Genomic DNA, 22,648 nt, shown 5'->3' with positions numbered 1-22,648 from the left:
CCTCTCATGCCTGCCTTGAAGCACTCTCAGATGCTTGGAGAGCCACCGTGGGAGCTCTCAGCAGGCTGGGATGGAGGAGTGATGGAATGCTTACACCAGAGCCAGTGGTCCTTCCCAGGAGCATGAGCAACAGTGGTCCTGGAGTAATGGTGGTCCTGGCACCTTCCTTCCTAGATCCCATGGTCGATTGTGTGAGTTTAAGTTGGCTGGTCCCTCAAATATCCAGAGAACCTTTTGTGAGCTCACAAAGTTTTAGGGTTTTGCTGGTTGGACTTGCCCAACTCATTTGCTGTCTTCTGGGAAATGCCTGTTCTTTCTTCCATATTCTCTCTTTATTTCTTCTATGTATGTGGTGTGTGTGTGTGTGTGTGTGTGTGTGTACACTCACATATGTGGAGACACGTGTATGTGGGGGTATATACACTTATATACATGTGTACACGTGTATAGAGTGAGGCTTTGTGCCTTCTAGCTCACTCTATTGTTTATAATGAATGTATATAACATTATATATGTATATAACATGTATATATGTATGTATATATACACGCACACACACATACATGACATATGATAAACATGAGTTGCTACTCCCAGCTAGCCAGTTTGCTCCAGTGTCTGCCACATCTGCCTGGTGTTTACGTGGCGGGTTCCAGGGATCCAGACTCCAGCACTCATACCTTCTGTAGCAAATGCTTTCCCCTCCCCAGGGTGTTTTCCTTTGTTGGTTGTAGGCGTCCTTTAGCACCAGCCATGAGGGTTGGTCCTGTGAACATGTGGCTTGTCTGCTTGTACCTGCACTTGTTAATGTTCATATCTGCTTGTCTCCTGCTCTTAGTATCTCCAGAACCTCCCTCACGTTCTCTTCTGTAAGATCTTTGTCATTCTACTGCTCACATTCACTGTTTTCCTCTCTGAAAGACCAAATATCTGCCTGGCAGAAGATGAGGGTCTTAGTCTATTCTGTCTGTCCATAATGAGATGCCCCAGGTCTAGGATATAAACCATAGCAGCTTGCCTGCCCATGATGTAAGTCTAGAGGACCAGTGTCAGCAGCCAGCACATGATAGGTCGTCTGCATCCAGAGTTCATTCAGTATATTTTTTAGTGTCCTTATGTTCTGGAGAGCTAGCTCTGCTCTCGTCTTGAGGAAGCCCTAACTGGGACCCCACGCTATACCCATTTTTCTCCTTAATCACCTTCTCAGCCCAGTGTCCAAATACAGCTCCACTAGGAATCAGGGCTCCAGCGTGTGTGCTTATGGGATAGAGCCATCCCTCAACAACAGAGAAGGCCAGGCATTCTTGATATAGGTGACTAAGCACTGGGGCAATCCTGGTCATTTGTCACTTCTGGGCTCTAAACCCTAGGACTAAATACGGAGTCCTATTTCCTGTCCCACTGGTAAATGTAACCTGTTGAGGGCTTCCTCATCAGCCTCGGTTCCTGCTGGGGTTCCTTAGATGCCTTTCACTTTCCTGTAGTCTCGGAAGGCATGAAACCCCTCTTCGTCTTTTCAGTGCTGTGATTGAGCTTTAACGCTTTAATAGAAATACAGGAAAAAGGACACAGGCCACAAATCCTGGTTTGTCTTCATGCTGTCCCCTAAGTTTACGTCTCTGCACCTCATCCCCTGCTCACTTCATACTCTTCCCTCTTCGTCTTCCTTCTGATAGGCAATGCCATACAGGACAGTAAGGGCGGTGGCTGTTCAGAGCAAGGACTTGGCTCCCTTGGCTAGGTTTCCCTAATGTGGGTGGACCGGAGGAGCAGCCCATGCCCTGCACCATGGGCTCACTGGGGGCTCATCAGAACTGTGGGGCAGATAGTCTTTGGTTTTGCCCTCCCACACACACTAGAATGTACCTTCCAAGAGCCTGATGCCCCATGTGACTGAGTTGGGAGGGGACAAAGGCTGGCACTGCCTCTATCCTGGTCTCATCTGAGGCTGGAACCCTGGAGGGGTCATCAGACAATGCCTGGTTTCTCTCAAGTGTCATTGAAGCTGCACTCTGGGAGCATCAAGAGCCATGAGGCAGACCTGTGGGGGAGCTGCTCCTGGGTGTGGCAGGCGATCCACAGGGCTGTGGGGCCTTCGTTCTTCCTGAGCTCCCAGAGGAACCGCAGCTCCCGGCTCCTCACTGAATCTCCCCTTTAAAGGGAGAGAAGCATGTTTGCAGTTGCTGTGACCTGATTTCAGCAGTTTCCAGCCAGAGCTGGCCATTTGCTTGTTTTAAAAACATTCTGTTACACTTTCCACTGAGGAATATTCTCTGCACTTTCACCAAGCTCCTGAAAGTCGCTCTTGCTACGGGATTTTATAAAAGCACAAAGCTTCCCATTGTACCTTGTGTTTCTGGAGGTTTTGTCTCTGTATGCTGGCCTCGTGGCACTTGGGTGTTGTGGATCGGAAAGCATCAGGCCAATGGTTCTGGTCGGAACTTCGGTGGTGTTTTTAAAAAGAACTGTTCTAGTGTGAATGGCGCATGTCACAAAGTGATGCTCTGGGTTAACTGTGGACTCAGAGCAAATATTCAAGAGAGTTGGACCTTCCTCTGCCCCAAGGTCTGTTGGGCTAAGGGGATCTTGGGCCTGGGTGAGTCACTGAAACGCTAGTGTGTGTACTGGCTGAGGATAGCCTCCAGCCTAGCCATCCACTTTCCCTCCTTGGATGGTCATATGTAAATAGCATGGTCCATTTGAACCTTGTCCCTGTATGGAAAAAGGGGCCTGGCTTTCAGAAGCCACTCAGAGAGTGAAGGAAAGCAGCCGGGAATACAGTCTGGGAGCTGACTGGCCCAGGCCGGAGGAACCGATATCCTGCTGCCGAACCCTGCCTGTTGTTCCTGCGGGATGCTGGGTATCTCCACTACTGTCTGGGGCCTCTTCCACCTGAGCTGCCATCTCCAACAGCCACAGCTGTGAGGTCATTTGAGTCATGTGAGGAGAGGTGAAGGGAAGCCTGTACCCAGGGAGCCTGGTCAACTTAGTTCTGGCATCCCTCAGCCAGGATGAGAATCACCGCTCCAGCCACTGCAGCCACCTAGTCAGGAACCGCCTGTCCCCATCTGTACCTGGGGTTCGGGAACCAGGCTCCTCCATCACCATGCTTCTTCCTTACACACTTTCCCTCGTCCTTTCTAGAGTCCATCTACCGCCGTGGAGCCAGAAGATGGAGGAAGCTGTACCGAGCCAACGGCCACCTCTTCCAAGCCAAGCGCTTTAACAGGGTGAGTGTCCCCTCTCCAATGGCTCCCTCACGGTGGGGGGTCACTTTCATTCTTCTACAAGTAAGGAGAAGGGGGGAGGCGTCCTTGCAGGGCTGTGCAGGGCTGGACTTCCTTCCGTGTGCTCAAGGAAGAAAGCCCTGAGCTACCAGGTTAACCAGAATTGCAGGGCTGTGGAGATGTGCTAGGGGCTACTCTGAGCCTGCAGAAGTTCCTCCCCAGCCACTGCGATGAGCGGGAGCCACTGGATGGGAGCGTGGCTGCGTCTTGGGTGTCCTTTCCTGCTCCTGATTACACAATCCTTACTCACCGTCACTGGCCCCGAGGACAAACCTTATGATGCTGCCAGGTGTGTCCTAGCACAGCCTGCCCCGCCCATTAGAACACATGGTGCTTCCTGTGGGCAACAAGGGTCTCCTTGGAGACCCGTACAGCCCCAGAGGCCTCCACGTCCCCGTCCCATCGCTCCAGCAGACAGTCCTCTCTGAGTGACTCTTGACTTATTCCCCCCTCCCACAAGTCTCTTCATCGCGGTGCTTCCTTTGTTCTCCAGTGTGCAGGGACTACGTGGCTCCCTTTCGCAGCAAAGGGCAGTGTCTGCTTTCCTCTGTGGCCAGCAAGCACACTTTAGAGTGGTTTGGGCCCCGTGAACACATGGGCGGGCACCTACCTTTACTGCGGGATGGCATGGGACCATTCATTACACGCAAGCGCCACAGGCCAGCTAACCCTGTGCTTTTCCACTCTCTGTCCTCATGCTGGGAAAACAGCTTAGCATTGAGTGGCCACAGACCTAACAGTTTGGAGCTGTGGCAGCTGAGCTATGGGGTCAGACCCCTATGCTCTCCTAGCCCTGTTGCTGCTTATACAACAGTTCTCTCCTGTCTTATTTCCCCGTCTAAAACATGTGGATGCTAGGAAGAAGGTTGGAGAGGGAGCATGGGGTGTTGAGTCAATGTTGTCACGATGTGAGAGCCACATGGAGGCCACTGCACCTTTGAGGCAGCCACCGACGCTCCTTTTATGCTCTCTGTCATTTGCCTCAGCCACAGGTGCCCCCCCCCCCCACCCCGGTTTGTTCTCGAGGCACATTAGATAGGTGAGCCCAGCTGCCATAGATGTTAGCCAGCTTCCTCTGTACACCTGAGCCATAATGTGAGTGTGAGCCGCACCCCTTGCACCTGTATACAGAGTGCCCATCGTGTGTCAAGAACTCGGGGATGCTGTCACCCCTTCCCCAGGAGCCAATGAGGGTGGAGTGGCAGGGGACTAGAGGAAAGGCTCCCAAATGACCAAGTATACTTGATCTTAGCCAAAAAGGCTGAGAAACAAGGAATAGAAAAGCACTGGGCTCAGGAGAGACGTGGGCCAGCGCTCTCGGAGATCAGCACTCCCCGAGGAGACAGTGTCTGGAAAGCCAGCCCAGAGAGGATGCTGGGAATCCAGGATACAGCAGGCTCAGGAGAGCCCAAATAGTGTCAGGGTACCCTGTGACCCATGTTCTCTCCCATCCTGTTATGACACTCCTGGTGCCCTTCAGGCTGGCACGTAGCAGGTACATCTGAACATTGTTGTTTACTGTGAATAGTGGTTAAAAGAAGATTACTTCAGGAGATATTGGTGGGGGCTGGATGGGGGCAGGCACAGAGCCACAGTGGACGGTAGAGGAACCTCAGCTTGGAGAGGCTTAGTGTCATCAAGACAGAGGTAAAAGGGGAGCCAAGTGCTAGGCCCAGCTGGGCATGTTCATGGAATTTTACAGTAGGCCAACCAGGTAGCCAGGATGGAAGTTGTCTGCTGAGAATATGGAGAAATGGAGACATCTGGCCTCGGAGAACCCAGTGCCAGCCCCCACGTTTATCCGTGAAATGAGCAACTGACCATCTGTGCAGGCAGGTGCCCTCTCTCCTGTGAACCTGTCCCTGGCCAGAGCAGGAGTCTCAGGCAGCCCAACACCCAACCTTTCAGGGCACTGGAGAGGAATCTAGAAGGACTGCTGTGATTTGTCCTCCTTGTCCTTCTTAATGGATGACAAGTGGCCAAGACAAAGCCCATCCACTCATCCACCCACACAGCACACAGGCCAGGGCTCAGACAGCACCGAGAGGCTCTCACCATCCTGTGTGCAACCTGCATGCAGATGTGTATGCACATAACATACAGATTTGGGTGGAAGCTGATAGCTACTGCTCTCCACTGCAGGTTGTTGTTGTTCGTTGGTTTTAAAGATATATTTATTTATTATTTATTTAACATATGTAAGTACTCTGTAGCTGTCTTTAGACACACCAGAAGGGGGCATCAGATCCCACTGTAGACGGTTGTAAGCCACCATGTGGTTGGTGGGAATTAAACTCATTAGGAAGAGCAGCCAGTGCTCCTAACCACTGAGCCATCTCTCCAATCCCCTTCACTTTAATTTTCAAGACAGGGTCTCTCAGTAAACCTGGAACTCACAATTCAGCTAGGGTGCCTGGCTGGTGAACCCCAGAGCCCCCCTGTCTCTATTCCCCAGTGCTTGGATTATAATCATGGACCACCACACCTAGCTCTCTCATGTGGGTGCTGGGGGTAAGACTCAGGCCGTCATCCTTATACGGCAAACACTTTACCTGCCAACTAAGCCATCTCCCTAGTCCCTTCTTGTGCTCTTTATTGGCTAGCCAGAAAGAGGCCAACGTGAGGCTGTGAGCCCTACGGGTTCTTTGACTCCCACGAAGGCCTGTGTTTGCCCTCCATGCTCTTTGGCTTTCAGAAGGAAAATGTTCCTCTGTGAGACTCCCAAAAGGGGATCTGTGAGCCATGGAACCTCCATCCATGTGACACAGAGGGGACGGGACCTGCCTTGTGGACCTTAAGCCTAGCATTTTGAGTGATGTAATGGGGGAGGAACTCCCTGTCCATTATTCTCAAGATGTTGGTTAAGGAAATGGAAGACCCAAGCTTTCTTGCCCATAAGTTGCAGAGATTGCGGTTAAGAACACGACAAAGACTAGAAGTAATGCAACCTCCCGGGGAAGGCAGACAGTGGAGACACACTGGTCAATTCGGTTTTCTTTTGCATCTAAACAAATTAAATGCAGAACCCACATAGGAAATTTGTCTGTGTATATATGGGCATGTGTGTTTTGGGGGTGAGGATGCAGGTGTGTATGTGCGTGTGTGCATGTATGTAGTGTACTGTTGTGTGTGTGTGTGTGTGTGTGTGTGTGTGTGTGTGTGTAGGATGCTGTTCAAGTGCCGTCTAGTTTTTAAATTGGGATAGAGGCTCTCGCTGGCTGGAATTCACAGGTAGGCTAAGCTAGCTAGCCTCTGGGCCCAGGGTTCTGCCTGTCTCTATCTACCTCCTCCCCCTTTTCCCATTCCCCCATAAGTGATAGAGAATCAAACTCTGGTCTTTGTATTTGTAAGGCAAACTCCTTTACACACCGAGCAATCTCCCCAGTCCTAGAAAAAAAATGTATATAACAAAACCTAAAGGAATAAAAGATCAAAGAATACAACAGTTGCTGTTTTTGACTCCTTGCAAGTTATCTTTTTTAAAAATATATATTTTAATTTTATAATTCCAGGTGTTTTGCCTGCATGTATGTCTGTGCACCATGTGCATGCAGTACCAGCAGACGCCAGAAGAGGGTGTCAGATCCTCTAGAACTAGAATTCTAGATGGCTATGTACTGGTCCCCTCCAAGAGGACTAGTGCTCTTAACTGCTGAGCCATCTCCCCAGCCTCTGCAAGTCAGCTCTTGATAAATGTTAGGACCGAGCAGAGTTGTGAGTGTCTAAGGAGTATAATTGCTTACAAATGCAGACAGCTTGACCCTTATGAGTATTTTTTGAAATGCAGACATTTTTCTCAGTGTCAAGGTCACTGGAAGGCACCATTGTCTAGTGTTAACATGTGAACCGCAGTGCCTCACCCTGGGTTAGTCCCAGCGTGAGGTCTAGAAAACTATTCACTCTGCTTTTCCCTAAAAGAATACCTCAGACAGTCAGCCCCCCTTGCTGACTTGCGCGGTTGCTGGTTTCTTCATTGTGGTGGTCACCAGCCCTGGGCTGGTCCCTGTGCTACAGGGCGGGCTTTGGCTTCTGTTGTGAACCCATAGGAAGCAACAGAACAAGTTAACTGGGGTCTCAAGAAAAGACGCCTCTAGGAATGGGCAGGGAGATGGGTTTAGGAGGTGCCACTAGGTAGGACCATTAAAGATTTCTTTTGAGGTCTGAAGCAACTAAAATGGTTAACAGACATGTCCTGTAAACGACCAGAGTCTACATTTTCAGTTTTTAAGGACGTTCGCCTCTGTTGCAGCCTTCAATGCTGCCATTGTGACTCAGAAGCCACAGTTAGTTTGTGTGCCAGTGGGTGCAGCTATGTTCCACTAAAAGTTCACACACAAAAGAGGGTGGAGGGGTGGGTAATGAACTAGGGTTAACCTTCTGCTGTGGTTTGTGTACCCTTTCACTAAGAGCTTGGAATTGGTGTTTGCTCCAGTAATTGAGGCCCTGAGAGAAATAGGTTTGGGTCTTCCCATGAGCCCCACACTACCCAGGTAGAGCAAGGCAGGGGAACAAGGAATAGTCTTTGTGAGAACTCAAAACCTCACACTGGACCTCACACATACCTAGAGCCAGGATTATACCCCTAAGAGGGTCTAGCCAAGCAGTGCCCCCAGGTGGCTGACAGAAGCAAGAGCCACCCCTCTTGAAGGCAGCCTGGAAGGATTCTCACAGATAGTGAATCGGACATCTGGGCTCACAATCAGCAACTAAAAAAAACCATAGTAGGAAACTAAGCACTCTGGTCGAGAGCCAGCAGAAACTGAGACAGAAGGCTCAGCCTGACTGAATACAAGATGAGCGCTTGATATGTTTGAAAAAAATTAAAATACATGATTGAAAAATGAGAGCAAGAAACAAATTGGCAGCGTGAGAGACAGACTTTAAAATGCTTTTTATACCATTAATCTATTTCCTGTGAGTTCTGGAGAATAGAGACCTGGGGCTTGGTTTTGCTTTTTTTTGTTGTTGTTGTTTTAATGGCACGTTTTCTGAAATGTTAATGATTCAAGTATAGATCTTAAATAGCCACCAGCCAGGCATGGTGGTGCACACCTTTAATCCCAGCACTCTGAAGACAAGAGCCTGGCAGCTCTCTGCGATTTTTTTTTGTGGCCAGCCTGTTCAACGTAGCAAATTCCAAGCCAGCAAGGCTACATAGAAAGACCCTGTCTCAGAAAAAATAAGATAAGGGGAGGGAGAGCTATTGGTACAGTTTTGGTAGCTCCCCTAAGAAACATACGCATGAGGTCTCAGTCCAGTCCATATTGGTAAGTCCATGCTATCTTTGGTCAGCAGTTCCTCTTTCCTGGCCCCTGGTAAGAGTGACTCTCCTGACAGACCTGTAAGCACAGCACTGAGGCTAAGACAAGCCTGGGCTATATATCAAGACCTTTCCCCCAAAAGATTCGAGAGGCTGCTGATAGAGCTCAGTCTATCCCTGGAGATATCTCTCAATATGCAGAGTGGTTGCTCTCGCAGAGTCAAGTCCCAGAATTCCACCCCCAGGAGGCGCCACAGTGCCTGTGATCCCAGCACTCACGGAAACAGAGGCAGGGCAGCCAGAAGTTTAAGATTGGGCTGGAGAGATGGCTCAGTGGCCGAGAGGGCTTGCTGCACGACCTTGAGAGCCTGAGTTTAGATCCCAGCACCCACAAAACAAGCAAGGCAGGCTTGGCCAGGCATGCCTGCAACCCCAGCACTGAGTGAGACAGAGACGGAAGGCACTAGGGTTTGCCAAAATGAACTCCAGGTTCAAGGCGAGACCCTGCCTCAGAGGGAGAAGGCAGAAAGTCGATAGAGGCTGGCAGTACAGCGAGGGGGTGGGAAGGGTGTATCCAGCATAGCAGGTTTGAGACCAGCCTGGGCTACATGAGACTCTGTGGAAAAGGTTAAAAGGAAACTGAAACATGTAAGGAGGTGAATAATTCTGGGACAGTTGGGAGCCCTCGGTTGTGTGCATAAGTGGAGATGCCCCAAAGGCACATGATTTGCCAGAGCGTGACCAGATCCGAACCGATTTCTCCTCAGACTCTATGAAATTCCAAAAGTCCTGCAAGTACCAGCAGCAGGGCTGACAATGATCACGTTTAGATTATTAGGATCATGACTATAAAACCCTCACACAGCTGTCACGAAGCCGTTCGCAGTCTTCCAAGCCAGAATGTCAGGAGCTTCCAACGCCACTGAGCTCCTCTTGGCCTGGGCTGTCTGACTCAAATAGAACCACATGGCAGGCACCACAGCTGAGCCCTGCGGCACAGCGGCCTCACCTGGCCTCACTCCTTCTGGCCCTCATGGGAGCCCAAGAAGGGAACTACTGAGCTAGACTGGGTCCGCATTCAGGAAGGAGGTGCCAGGCCCCTCTCCATGTGGTATCTTCCGCATCGACTGTCCGAGTTTTCATGCAGACTCTTGAGTGTGGCATGGGCTTCGGGAAGGGCTAAGTGGGCCTGAGAGCTGCTGTTCCGTCCACAGGGAGCGTACTGCGGCCAGTGCAGCGAAAGGATATGGGGTCTCTCGAGGCAGGGCTACAGGTGCATCAACTGCAAGCTGCTGGTCCATAAACGCTGCCACGTCCTCGTCCCGCTGACCTGCAGGAGGCATATGGTGAGTCTCGGGGCCTCTGGCTAAACTGACCTTGGCTGACCTTGTCATTCCATTGGGGTTGTGATTCTGTGTCTACCTCCTGACAGGAGGAGGCCTATATGCTGTAGGGGTGGTGACTATGGGCAGAGTCTGGAACAGGACCTCTCATCCTGTGTAGCGGAAACCAAAAAGGTCCAGTCCTACTGGCGTGCTGTTACCTGAGTTTTCTAATGCTTGCACTTAAGCCAGCCTGCCTGTGCCACCCAGCCTGGATGTAGAATGGCCCTATCCAATGTTTGCCAGACCCGAGGCCTCAGCCACTCAAGGAAGGTTGTTCACTCATCTGCATCTTGCCAGAGAGAGGAAGACACCCCTGAGGTGGCGTATCCACGTTCCATTTGGCAAATAAGGATCCAGATTGGAGCATGAGTTGCACCCCAAAACCACTCTCCCTGGAAATCCTTTCCACTGTCTACTGTGAGCCCTGAAGATATATGTGACCCATGACCCTGTAGGTCCATATTACCTTAAGATAATGAGATGACCCCAGATGTGGTCATTCAGAGCTGAGTGAGGCCGACTCTTGGACCCAAGGGGCCGTCACTAGAAGCTGTCTCTATTATGACTTCAGCTCCATGGGACCCCAGGACCCTGAGACTGTGGAACAGGAGCCTGGCTGCCAGTAGGACGTTCACAGTGCAGCAAGAGGGTATTGCCAAGCATGGTATAAAGCATTCCTTCTATCAAACGCCTTCTGGGAAGGGCAAGAACCTGACTGACCACCTCAGCCTGTAGACTCTTAAGTAACAATAGTCTTCATTTATTCTGTGCTCTACCCAGCAGCTGTCGTTTATACAGCGTATTTTATACACACACACGCGCATACACGTGCAAATACATGCACATATGGCACACATCACATAACACACACACACATGCCACACATGCACATACCACACACCGCATGTGTGCATGCATGTATATACATGAAGTCAAAGCTGGATGGTAACTCCCACCCCATCGCGCCAACGCCATCATTTTCTTGCAGGATTCTGTCATGCCTTCCCAAGAGCCTCCAGTAGATGACAAGAACGATGGTGTAGACCTTCCTTCAGAAGAAACTGATGGAAGTAGGTGTCCCTTTCCCAAGCTGGGCCCGCCCCATCTCTTCTGGGCCATGCCCCTATCCTCTGAGTCACGCCCTCTCTTTTCTGGGCCACTTGCCTCTTCTGGCCACGCCCCTTCTGAACCCTGCGGTATGTTCCCCTCTCCATCTTCCTGGTCTGTCCTCTGACTCCCATCTACCTGCTCTCTAAGAGTCAATGTGGGTGAGTTGGGCTGGAAACCACTCTGTACACGGTCTCCCCCTCCGTCCCCACAAAAACGGGTGGGGCTGCTGGTCTTCCCCGGTAACCACCAGACAGCAATCTCCTCATCACTGGGAATCTGGGGCTGAGGGTTTCTTCTTCCATGTTGATTTCCATTGCTCTGCACACTTGGTGTATGACTGCCAGGCCAGGTATCCTACACGGTGGGCAGTACACAGAGCTGACCTCCGTGAGTGAGGGTGGCTCCATACGGGGTGACTGCTGCACAGGTGTTGTGTTTGGGGGAGTACAGGTAGGAAAGACTCTCTCTTTGATGTTAAAAAAATAAAAAAGGCCGGGCGTGGTGGCGCACGCCTTTGACCCCAGCACTCGGGAGGCAGAGGCAGGCGGATTTCTGAGTTCGAAGCCAGCCTGGTTTACAAAGTGAGTTCTAGGACAGCCAGGGCTACACAGAGAAACCCTGTCTCAAAAAACCAAAAAAAAAAAAAAAAAAAAAAAAAAAAAGAATCCAAAGCCAGGTATGGTGACACAGGCCTTTAATCCCAGCACTTGGGATGCAGAGGCAGGTGGATTTCTTCATTAATTCAAGACCAGCCTGGTCTACACGGCAAGTTCCAGGCCATCCAGGGCTGCATAGTGAGACCCTGTCTCAAAAGAAAACAAATGAAGTTGTCCCTTTAGGTATCCTGCCTACCCACACAATCACCTGTCCATCACCCAGTCATGCATGCATGCACGCATGCACACACATTCAACCCACCCACTCATCCACCTATCTATTACACACATGCTTGCACACACTCACACACGCACACACTCTCACACATGCACACACTCTCACACACACACATATGCTCATCTACTTGTCCATTACACACATGCACACATTCATGCATGCACACACTCACTCCCATTCATCCACCTGTCCATCACACATATGCACACACTCATGCATGCACATATTTAAACACACACCCACTCATCCACCTGTTTAACACACACATACACACGCATACTCACTCATCCGCCTGTCCATCATCCACTCATCTGCCTATCCTCTCCCTACCCATCCATCATTTAGTTATCATCTACTTATTGGTTCACGCAGCTGTCTATCATCCATCATTCACTCTCCCAGACTTTCTTCATCTCCCCTTCCACAGATCCATCTATCATCCACCGCCCTCATGGTCCACCCTCTGCTTCTCCAACATCTACCCACCCACCCAGTGGAAGATTATATACTAGCATGAAAATCTACCCATTCTTCTTCAATTCTCTCTCTCTCTGTCTCTGTCTCTCCCTGTGTCTCTCTCTCTCTGTCTCTCTCTCTGGGTGGGTGTGTGCACATGTGCACAAGGCACACAAGATTGTGTGTCTGTGTGTGTGTGTGTGTGTGTGTGTGTGTGTGCTGTTGTTGCTAAGCATCCTCCTGTCTCCAATCCCCTAGAGCTGGGGTTACAAGCATGTACCACCACACCTGGCTTTTATGTGGGTGATAGGAATTCAAATGCAGGTCCTCCCAGTTGAGCATTTTCATCATTGAGCTGTCCTCGTAGCCCCAAGGATTTGGTTTTTGAGGCAGGGTCTTAAGTAGCCCAGCTTGGCCTCAAACTCTATTTATAGACAAGGAAGACCTTAAACTCCTGATCTCCTTGAGTAGAGTGCTAGGAATACAGGCATTGCCATCACGCCCACTCGCTTTAAAGGGGCACTGGAGATTAAACCCAGGGCTCTCTGCATGCTAGAGGCAAGTGTTTTACCAACTGAGCCACATCTCTTCAGCCCTCTTTTTCCATTTGTTCGAGGCACAGTCTCACTAGGTAGCCCTGGTTGGCCTTGAGCTGTACAATCCTGCCTCAGCTTCCCAAGTTTTAGGAATCTAGAGGCGCATGTCACAACATCCAGCCCTAAATGAACTGCGCACATACACTGCATTTCCAGCTAACAGTTCTTCCCAGCCGGATGGGTTTATCAGATCGTGACATCATCATAAGTAAAGGAGCCTAAAGCGTCTTCCACACTTCCTGCCTCCACGTTCACACAGCCCGCCTGGGGCAGCCTAGGAAGCTGCAGGGGTTTTGGTTTTTTGGGTTTTGTTTGTTTGTTTGTTTTTTGTTTTTTTGTTTTTCGAGTGGCTGTCCTGGAATTCACTTTGTAGACCAGGCTGGCCTTGAACTCAGAAATCCGCCTGCTAGGATTAAAGGCGAGTGCCACCACGGAAGCTGCAGTTTTAAAGGACTCTTTAAACTGGAGTCTTTTGTGGCTGGTTTGTGGATTGGCCCCTGAGCACTTCCTGTGCCGTCTGGGGCTCCCTGCAGGGCGTGGGGGTGTGAAGGTCCACTGGGTCCCCGTGTTCCTGGGACACTTGTAATAAATACTCTCCCTTCCTTCTCTTTTTTAGTTGCTTATATTTCTTCATCTCGGAAACATGATAATATCAAAGATGATTCTGAGGTAAGTGAATAAGATTAGCATTGCAGGCATCTTTTCAAAAGTCCTGTTGGTGTGCTTCAGGGGCTGTTACATGAATTTCAGTATGCGCTAGGTATAGTAGGCAGCTATTGCGCTAGGCTCAGATGAGACCAGTGGCCTGGCTGCAGCCAGCCTGGCTTTTGAGTTGTGAATTCACCACATTACATCTGCTCCTTTGTCCTTCCTGGCCTGGCAAGGCCTCAGCTGCTCCCTCAAGCAGGTCCTGTCCCGGAATCTGACCAACAGGTTCCATCTGGCTCCATCCAGCCTCATACGTGCTGCCAGCTCTGGTATTCTAGGGAGACAGAACAGGCCATGCTCCCAAGCCTCTGCTGGTCATCTCGCAGAGTAGACACCACTCTCTACCCTCACCCTCACTGAACAGAAGCAGGCCCATGTGTACAGAGCGGGCTTTCCATTCTCCACCCTCACGGAGCAGGTGCCTGGCCTTGCCGCTCTCACAGAGCATGCCCAAGCCTGCAGCTTAACCAAGCAACGCCCGCCCCCCCTCTGCCATCTCCACGCAGCGCCTTCCCTTAGAAGCCTACAGTCTTGGTTCTTTGATGTTCCTCCTTTGAGTTGGACGGCGGTTGGGTGCTAGAGTTTGGGGATTCTGGCAAATGGTTTCCAGTTTCCCATTCTCCCATCTCTGGACCTCTCCCTAGGACCTTAAGCCTGTCATCGATGGGGTGGATGGGATCAAAATCTCTCAGGGGCTGGGGCTGCAAGACTTCGACCTCATCAGAGTCATCGGGCGTGGAAGCTATGCCAAGGTCCTCCTGGTGCGGTTGAAGAAAAACGACCAGATTTACGCCATGAAGGTGGTAAAGAAGGAGCTTGTCCACGACGACGAGGTAAGCACGCGTCCTGCCGAGGCGTCTTGTGGGATTCAGGGTGTCCATGTTTGGGGACAAGGCTGTGCAGGAAGTCATCACCGAAGGCCGTGTGAAATTGTGCTTCAGTGACCTGACCACTCCACTGAGTCACGCGGCTTTCCTGCTTCTGAAGTTTGCAGCCGCAGAATTAGAACCCTTGAGTTTAACGATGCCACCCTCTCTGTCCATCCCTTCGAGGACACTTTGTATGGAATACGGGATGTCCTGGCGCCGTCGTGAACAGTGCCACAGCAAACATTCACATGCACATGTTTGTCCCTTTTCTGCCCTTTCTGTGTGGTTCTAGGAGTGGTGCTGCTAGGTCGTGTGGTAATTCCGGGTGTAGGTTCTGGAAGACCTTCCAAACTCTGTCTAACACGGCTGCACCATTTTGGGTTCCAGCCAGTGGGCTCGGGGCTCCAGTTTTCCCACACCCTCACCAACACTTTTTCCGCTGTGGTTCCCTCTCAGAGCTTGCGTGCGTACCCAGTGTGGCCTCGACTTGCAGCCTCCGTGGTGATGCGTGAAGCTGACACGCTCTCACATGCTTGCTGGCTTCGTGATTGTGTGCTCTGTCGCTGTTACACTGAGTGCCTGCTCTGTCTCTCAGGAGCAGAGACAGGCCAAAGTGTAGACAGGAGTGACTCTGTCCTTTAGCCACTGCTGGGGCTAAGCAACCTAACCTTTGTCAAGTCACAGAAAGGATCCTGTCCCCCACCCCAGCCAGGCTCAGGGCTTGGAACTGAGGTCGGTTTGGAACCTTCACCTGTAGGGTGCTTTTGTAGAATGCACAGCCTGCTGGGCTGGCCCTGTATCCCTGGATGCTGAGCTCCTGAGTGGCAGTACCCATGACTCAAGCCTGTCCTTACCACCACCAGGTGTCACCTCTCCTCACAGTCTTGAGACACTGCCATACCCTTCTGAGCTGACTCTGGCTCCCTTTCTCTGAGTCATCTTTGCCTAATAGCTCTACCATAGCCATCCACCTCCTACCTTTCCTCTGAGTTGTTTTGTCTAGGAACAGAGCTGCCTCAAGTTCCCCATGGACAAAAATCCACTGGCTCCTGCTGTCCTTAAGCCTGGTCTCTGATTACACAGTGTTGACGCTCCTGAGACACAGTGTGAGTACACTGTAGCTGTACAGATGGTTGTGAGCCTTCATGTAGTTGTTGGGAATTGAATTTTTAGGGCTCTCCATTCCAGTCAGCCCTGATATCACTCAGTCCCTGTTTGCTCCAGCCCAAAGATTTATTTATTATTATACATGTATGAGTACACCATAGCTGACTCAGACACCAGAAGAGGGCGTCAGATCTCATTGTGGGTGGTTGTGAGCGACCACGTGGTTGCTGGGATTTGAACTCAGGACCTTCGGAAGAGCAGTCAGCGCTCTTACCCACTGAGGCATCTCGCCAGCCCAGCTTCCTACTCTTGCCTTCTCTACAATAGAACTCACCAGCCTTGTCCCTCGAGACCCAGGCATTGTTGTGTGTCTCTGACTTGCCAATGCTTGGATGGCTTCGTGAAAGTGTTTCTCCTAATGGCGCTGGTTCTCCAGGGGTGACCTTCCAGCTCGTTCCCTACTGAGTTTCCGAGTTAGCCCTGCCAGGTGTTCCTGTAAATTAGAACCTACAGAGATGCAATCACAAAGACTGTCACAGATTGGTGGCCCAGGCTTGGAAGAAATGGAGGAGAGCCAGCCCCCTGGTTTCCATCCAAGAGTCTGAGTGACTAGCGGCTGCTTGAAGTGTGAGCTTCCTGAGTGTATCAGTCAGGTCGTGTAGCCCCTGGGTGAGCAAGTCTGGATGAGGTGGGGGTAGGTGTCCACTGCATGGAGAAGGGCTTGAACCGGATCCGCCTGGCTCCTGGGGCTCAGAGCGTAAACTAAAGCGAGCGACCGCTGTCTCTAGCTCACTACATGGGTTCCCACTAAGAATCTGCTCATTTTCTTTCCCAAAAGCCTTCCAGAGAAGACAGCATTGTTTAAACACGTCTCTACGATTCTCATTTTCTACACACCAAGATGGTGGGGGTGGGGTTTGGGAGCCTCATCCCGCTCTGTTCCCTGGGGCTGTGGTGGAGCCAAGCTGAGGTCTCTTGACTTAGCAGCGTCCCACTGAGCTACCGAACACTTGGGAGAGTTGGGGGAGATGGCCCTGTGGTAGCAGCTGATCTCTGGCTGTAACTGGCTTATCTGCAGACTCAGCGCTCAGTGGCTCTGGGCCTTCGGGAATCCACTCAGCCCTCTACCCCTTGTATCCAAACTGAATTCGATGCAGCCTTCCCAGGACTCTCATGGGGAGCATGAAGCAGTGTATGGAGAGCGAACCCTGAAAGTGTCTTGGGGCAGGGAGGGTGATGGAGGTGATGTCGGAGATAGTGATGATGGTGTTCACGATAGAAGCAGGGGTGGATTGTGATGTGGGGGTGGATGGTGATGGTGTTCCGTGTGGTTTGTTTTCTGGCTGAGGCAGGATCATTCTGTGGCAGACTACAGGCTTCCTGGGAACTTATTGTATTGCCCACCATCTTAGCTTCCTCTGGGCAGGGATCTACAGGCGTAAGCCACCACACCTGACTGTGATGCGTTTCTTGATAGGTGCTTTCTTACCCTCTCCAAATTGTCTTCTCAAACAAGAGAAGAAAGGCTTTCGTGTCTTGGCCCTGCCTTCCCCAGTGCAGCCTGAGCCGTGCTCGGGGGCCTCAGCAGTGCTACCTGGTCTCTCTTGCAGGATATCGACTGGGTGCAGACAGAGAAACATGTGTTTGAGCAGGCGTCCAGCAACCCCTTCCTGGTTGGCTTACACTCCTGCTTCCAGACAACGAGCCGGTAAGAAAGAAAGTGTTTCCGTATGTTCTGCTGGTTTCTGATAGCCCCCCGGAAGCCAAGCTAGACCAAAGTTCCAGCTGTCCCCCACAAGCCTTCTCCAGCTGCAAGTGTTGGGTTTTAGACTTGTCTCGTGGCTCCCATTGGTTGGGGTCATATGCAGTAGACTTCACACATCTGAATTTATGTGATGCCATTCGTGGGACCAAAGGTAGGCCCTAGGTCCAATGCCAGAGCAAGCATGGGTATCCTATGCTGCCGCTTACTGAGCAGAGACATAAGTTAATGAGCACTAAGGTTGTCACCTCTAAACTTTATTATATATGTTGAAATTCTGCTGCTTTAAAAATGTCTGAAATCTAGTGGCCTAAGATCACAGCAGTACACTGTTAAGGATATGGGGACCAGTTGACTTGAACTAACTAACTAACTAACTAACTAACTAACTAACATGTTTATCCACCATATCTCTGCAACCATTCTGCACTTAGTAGGTACTGACCTACTAAGCAGCTACTGAGCAGGACTCGTGGGGGAGGGAAGCTTAGCACTCCCCTGCTTAAAGCAATAGCTTGTACCAAAAAGATAAATAAAAACTGGCAAAACTGAGCCAGGTGTGGTCACACACTCCTGCAATCCCAATACTCCGAAGACCGAGGCAGGAGGATCCTGAGTTCGAGGCCAGCCTGGGGCTACATAAGAAGAGCCTATCAAAAACCAAACTGAGCCTGGCAGTGGCGGTGCACGCCTTTTATCCCAGCATTTGGGAGGCAGAGGCAGGTGGATTTCTGAGTTTGAGGCCAGCCAGGTCTACAGAGTGAGTTCCAGGACAGCCAGGGCTACACAAAGAAACCCTGTCTTGAAAACAAAACAAAACAAAAAAAAACAAAACAAAACAAAACAACAACAACAACAACAAAAAACTGGGTGAAGGGAAAATGGTGCTTGCAAATTCTAGACGTTTGACACAGATCTCAGAGCCCTGTCCTCAGTCCTCCAACAATGAACTTGACAGCTCAGCATTTACCGACCAGGCTGCTTATGAAAGCCAAAAGTCCCGATCTAGAAGTACTCGGCAACCAGTCCCCAACAGTGCTTTATGGAGGCCACAGCATCCCGTAGTCTGTAACTTATGACTTAAAGACCAGGGAAGCCAGCTCTGTAGTTCCAGCTTGAGACCCAGGAACAAGAGCAACTTCTCTGCCCCTCAGCCCCCTGCAGATGATGGTCACTGCTCTCCTACCACCCCTGCCTTGGGAAGGGCCTGAGCTTTGTGCATTCTGTGTTTCCACATGTGACCCCCAGAAGCAGCATCCTCAGAAATACACTCCCAGATTCCACTTAGCCAGGTGAACCACGTTGTTAACATAAGATCGTAAGCTGTGAGTGCAGCCTGGTACAGGGAGCCATGCTGTCTGCACAGGGAACATTTCACAGGGCACCTTTTATGGGTCCCCAGCTTTGTCCTTTGGTGAGATCCTGTCCCTGCACAGGTCTCAGCTCACCTGGGCCAAACTTGCCTTTTCCCAAGCTGGTGACATTGCAGCCTCTAACTCCTGAATGTGTCACAGATTCTACTCTTTCTCCTGCCTGAAGCCTGGCCACGCTGCCTCCTTGGTGCGGAACTAAGCCATGCATAGGAAGCACTAGTCCGAGGTCTTTCTCCTGCTCAGTGGCAGCTCTGATTACACCGTGAGGAAATCCAAGCTTCCTATGCATGGGGAAGGGATATTGTACCCAGGCCCTGTCTTCAGTCTGTAAGCACCCCCTGCCCTTGCCTCATAGAGTCTTTTCTCCCCGTTCCTGCCCCTCCCCAGAGCCAGAGTCACCAAAAGGGCTCAGCAGTCAATGGTCCCCTTTGTGCATCCACATGGTCCTGTCTCTGCACTGCCCTGGCCCTGACCATATCTCCTGCCAGTAGGAACAAGCCTGAGGGAGGGAAGGCAGCCCAGCCTGGCCTTGGAGTTCCTGAAGGGTGAGATTGTAAAGAGCAGCCGTGCTCTGGTCAGCGTTTGCAGGGATGCTGCCGAAACAAGAGTCAGGTGTTCCAACCTCAGGTCACCCCGGTGCAGAAGCTGATGCTGGGACAGCCCACGTGCAGCAGCCTCGGCAGCCACTTCGAGGCTCAGTCCCAGGAGTAATGCCTGTCACATCTGGTTTCTTTTACTGGATCTGTCGCCGACACTGGCGTGGGTTAGTCAGGTTCTGCTTCCTCCCTTGGCTGCTTTAGCCTTCAGTAAATGTACATGCATGTCTCCCTTTCTGGTTGTGAGCTTCTCTCAAAGTAGGGTTTGCTGTGTGTGGTTTGTTTGGTTTTTTTGTTTGTTTGGTTGGTTGGTTGGTTTTTCGAGACAGGGTTTCTCTGTATAGTTCTGGCTGTCCTGGAACTCACTCTGTAGACCAGGCTGGCCTCGAACTCAGAAATCCGCCTGCCTCTGCCTCCCGAGTGCTGGGATTAAAGGCGTGCGCCGCCACGCCCGACTTGCTGTGTGTTTTTGAATCTCCAGTGACTGGGTAATGCCTGCCACTTAGTAAACCATGATGTTGAGAAGAAAACCTTAAGGTAAAAATCGCGTTTCCTGTACAAATATAAAGTGTGCACTTGTGAACTTCGTGATTTGTAGGGGAACCAGTAAAATGTAAAATGTTGCAGCCTGCCCTGGCATCCTGGCAGCTGAGATGTCAGTGGATCACCGTGGCTGGGAGCAGGGTTGGCAGTGTTCTTTCACTCAGCAGACCTAACTCGCTGGCTGTCGTCCGTGGATCCCCCTCACAGATTTGGGAAGTAACTCAGTGGCCACGAAACATCTCTAGAAATAAGTATCAGAAAAGAGCACAAGCCACACGGCCCCGAGTCCCCCAAGATGTCACTTGGGTCTGCCCTAAAGACTTCTGGCAGCAGTCTGGTCTAAGCCAGAGCCCACGCTTTCTGGCCATCTGTTCCTGCACTGTGCAAACACTTTATGCGTTTCCTCTGGGAACAAAACTGGAAAGTTCTGGAAGGTACTGTGGAATTAGCAGAAATGTACAGCAAGGACGTTTCATGGCTACCTACTCAGGAATGTGAGCGCACCCCCACTCCCGATGTGGGAAGCCTTGCTCCTGGTTGGTGCTGCCAATGACAGCCTTATGTGCTGCCCCCAAGAAAAGAGAAGCCAGCTCCTCTCTCAGTCAGAGACAGTCTCTGGCCTCGCACAGAGCAAGGCAAAGCGGCCACGAGCAGAAAATCTGGTGCCTGTAGTTGGGCACAGGATATGCCTGGATGCCTTACCTTGCCTGTCCTGCTACCTTAATAACCACAGGGTTTATAAAGACTTTCTCCCCGGAACTCTCCCTGGGTTCTTGCCGAGACCTCTGCCTGCCGGGACTGAATGAATGTCAGTGTGTTCTGCCTCCCAGTAGATCACACACGACAGGAAACCGAGGAAGCCCCAGGCAGGATGCTAGAGCTTGCTGGCAGCCTGAGTGGAATTCCAGCCAATAAAAGGCAATGGTTTCCACATGTGCCTGGAGATCATAAAAAGGCCGCTGTGGGGTGGGGGGGATGGTGGGGGGGGTGAGGGGGGGGAGGGGATAAGGATTTCTTTCCTCCCTTCCCAAATCCAGCATTGCCTGTCCTGGGGGAGGGACCCCACAGAATTCCTGCTCTCCACAGGCCAACCACCACTTCCACGGCATGTGTCACATGCTGCGAGACAGGGCACTTTAACACTAAGCCACACCCCACGTCTGCGCGGTCTTTTTCCAGACAGTAACCAGAATGAAAACTTCTACAAAAACCTCGAAAAACAGGGAAAACAGTTCAGCTTAAGCTGTTCCGGGGGAAAGGGCAACCTGAAATTTCTCCTGCCAAAATTCCTCCTTTTCACCCCCCTGGTGTGAGCCCCCCCAATTTAAGTGTGGCCTGGGGACAGGGATGCAGGCTGCTACTGAGATGTCAATAGACTTATCATGGGCAGAGCCTCAGATTCAATCCCTAACACCAGAGAGGAGGGGGGGGGGCAGAGTGGGGGAGAGAGGCAGGGAGACTTTAGTTAGCTTGGTCTGCTGTGGAGTTCTTTATTTATTTAGTTAGTTACTTAGTTATTACTATTGTGTGTGGGAGGAGGAGGTATGTTAGCCTGTCTGTTTCTTTCCTTCATCTGGGTTTTGGGGATCAAACTTGGGTCACCAGGCACTGTGCTCCTGCCAACACCCACACTTTCACCTTTTAAGGCAGGGCAAATCCCTCACTGTACGTCCTTGGAGGGGCGTCCATCGGCATCCTGACTTAGACGCTTGAGGAAACTTTAGACGCTTGCCTAAAGTAGCTTATGGATATTAGCTGTCACTTGATCCTTTGTGTGTTGTTGCTTATAATAGAGACCTGGAGAGGGAGAGAGCTTTTCCTCTCTGAGATCAGGACGTAATCCCCCTGGAACAGGCCACAGATCTGTCAGGAGTCCCAGAAGGCTGGCATCCAGACCAGGATGTGGGAGTGAAGAAGGTCCCTTGTGTTCACAGCTGGATAGCACACCAGAGCTGAGCAGCCACAGGAGCAGCAGGTGGTCTCTGAGAGAGACTTTGGCCTAAGAGAAAGGGAAAAGTCCCCTGATGCAAAGAGCCCACCTGGTCCTTCAAGAGCAAGCCAAGCACCCAATAACCACTAGACAGGGCTAGGCTGGATCTGGGAAGGGGAGCCATTGGGTGTGGTAGACATTGCAGGCCAGATCAGTGTGATGAGGACCAAGAAGGTGACTTACCATGAGCAGAGCGACCAGGTCCCGCCCTCAGAACCACTTCCCCATGCAATTTGGAGGGGCTGTGGCCTCAAGAGTTTCAGCAGGGCCCAAATTGCTGTAAACTTGGCAAGACTCTCTCAAGAGGCCCAGGGAGAGAGAGAGAGAGAAGATGACTCAGGCTGTCACTCACTGTGTCACGCTGGAGCCCAGAATGGAAAGAGCTGGTCTTGAGTGGCAGCTGCGGAGCTGAGCGTGGGAGCCATGTCAGCCATCATGCTGATAGGGTAACATCTCAACCCCCTGAAATGGTTGCCGAGCAGGCCCTGCAGCCTCTTACTGTAGAACACAGCTCCGGCCGCTAGGCAGGCCTGAGCCAGGGGTCAGAGCAGATTTATTTATTTATGTATGTGGGTACAACTGTCACTGTCTTCAGACACACCAGAAGAGGGCATCAGGTCCCATTACAGATGGTTGTGAGCCACAGTGTGGTTGCTGGGAATGAACTCAGGACCTCTGGAAGAGCAGTCAGTGCTCTTAATCACTGAGTCAT

The 22,648-nt window shown here is 51.1% G+C and overlaps 1 protein-coding gene across 7 annotated transcripts in view; it reads left to right on the top strand.

The window, feature by feature from the left end:
* Nucleotides 1–22,648, top strand: part of Prkcz (protein kinase C, zeta) — a 101,311-nt gene that overhangs the window by 57,269 nt on the left and 21,394 nt on the right. For 6 of the 7 annotated variants that reach the window (NM_008860.3, NM_001039079.2, NM_001355178.1 and 3 more), the window contains 6 exons: nucleotides 3,145–3,230; nucleotides 9,762–9,893; nucleotides 10,921–11,002; nucleotides 13,605–13,657; nucleotides 14,341–14,529; nucleotides 17,283–17,380. In NM_008860.3, coding sequence (NP_032886.2) covers nucleotides 3,145–3,230; nucleotides 9,762–9,893; nucleotides 10,921–11,002; nucleotides 13,605–13,657; nucleotides 14,341–14,529; nucleotides 17,283–17,380 — 640 coding nt within the window. Of the gene's footprint in view, nucleotides 1–1,899; nucleotides 2,566–3,144; nucleotides 3,231–9,761; nucleotides 9,894–10,920; nucleotides 11,003–13,604; nucleotides 13,658–14,340; nucleotides 14,530–17,282; nucleotides 17,381–22,648 lie in introns of those variants that run through there. The other variant, XM_017320042.2, reaches the window with a different exon arrangement.

Source organism: Mus musculus, chromosome 4, assembly GCF_000001635.26.
Source record: "Mus musculus strain C57BL/6J chromosome 4, GRCm38.p6 C57BL/6J".
NCBI classification, from domain to species: Eukaryota; Metazoa; Chordata; class Mammalia; order Rodentia; family Muridae; genus Mus; species Mus musculus.
The sequence above is the reverse complement of the archived record's forward strand: the minus strand, read 5'-3'. Positions and strand labels throughout refer to the sequence as shown.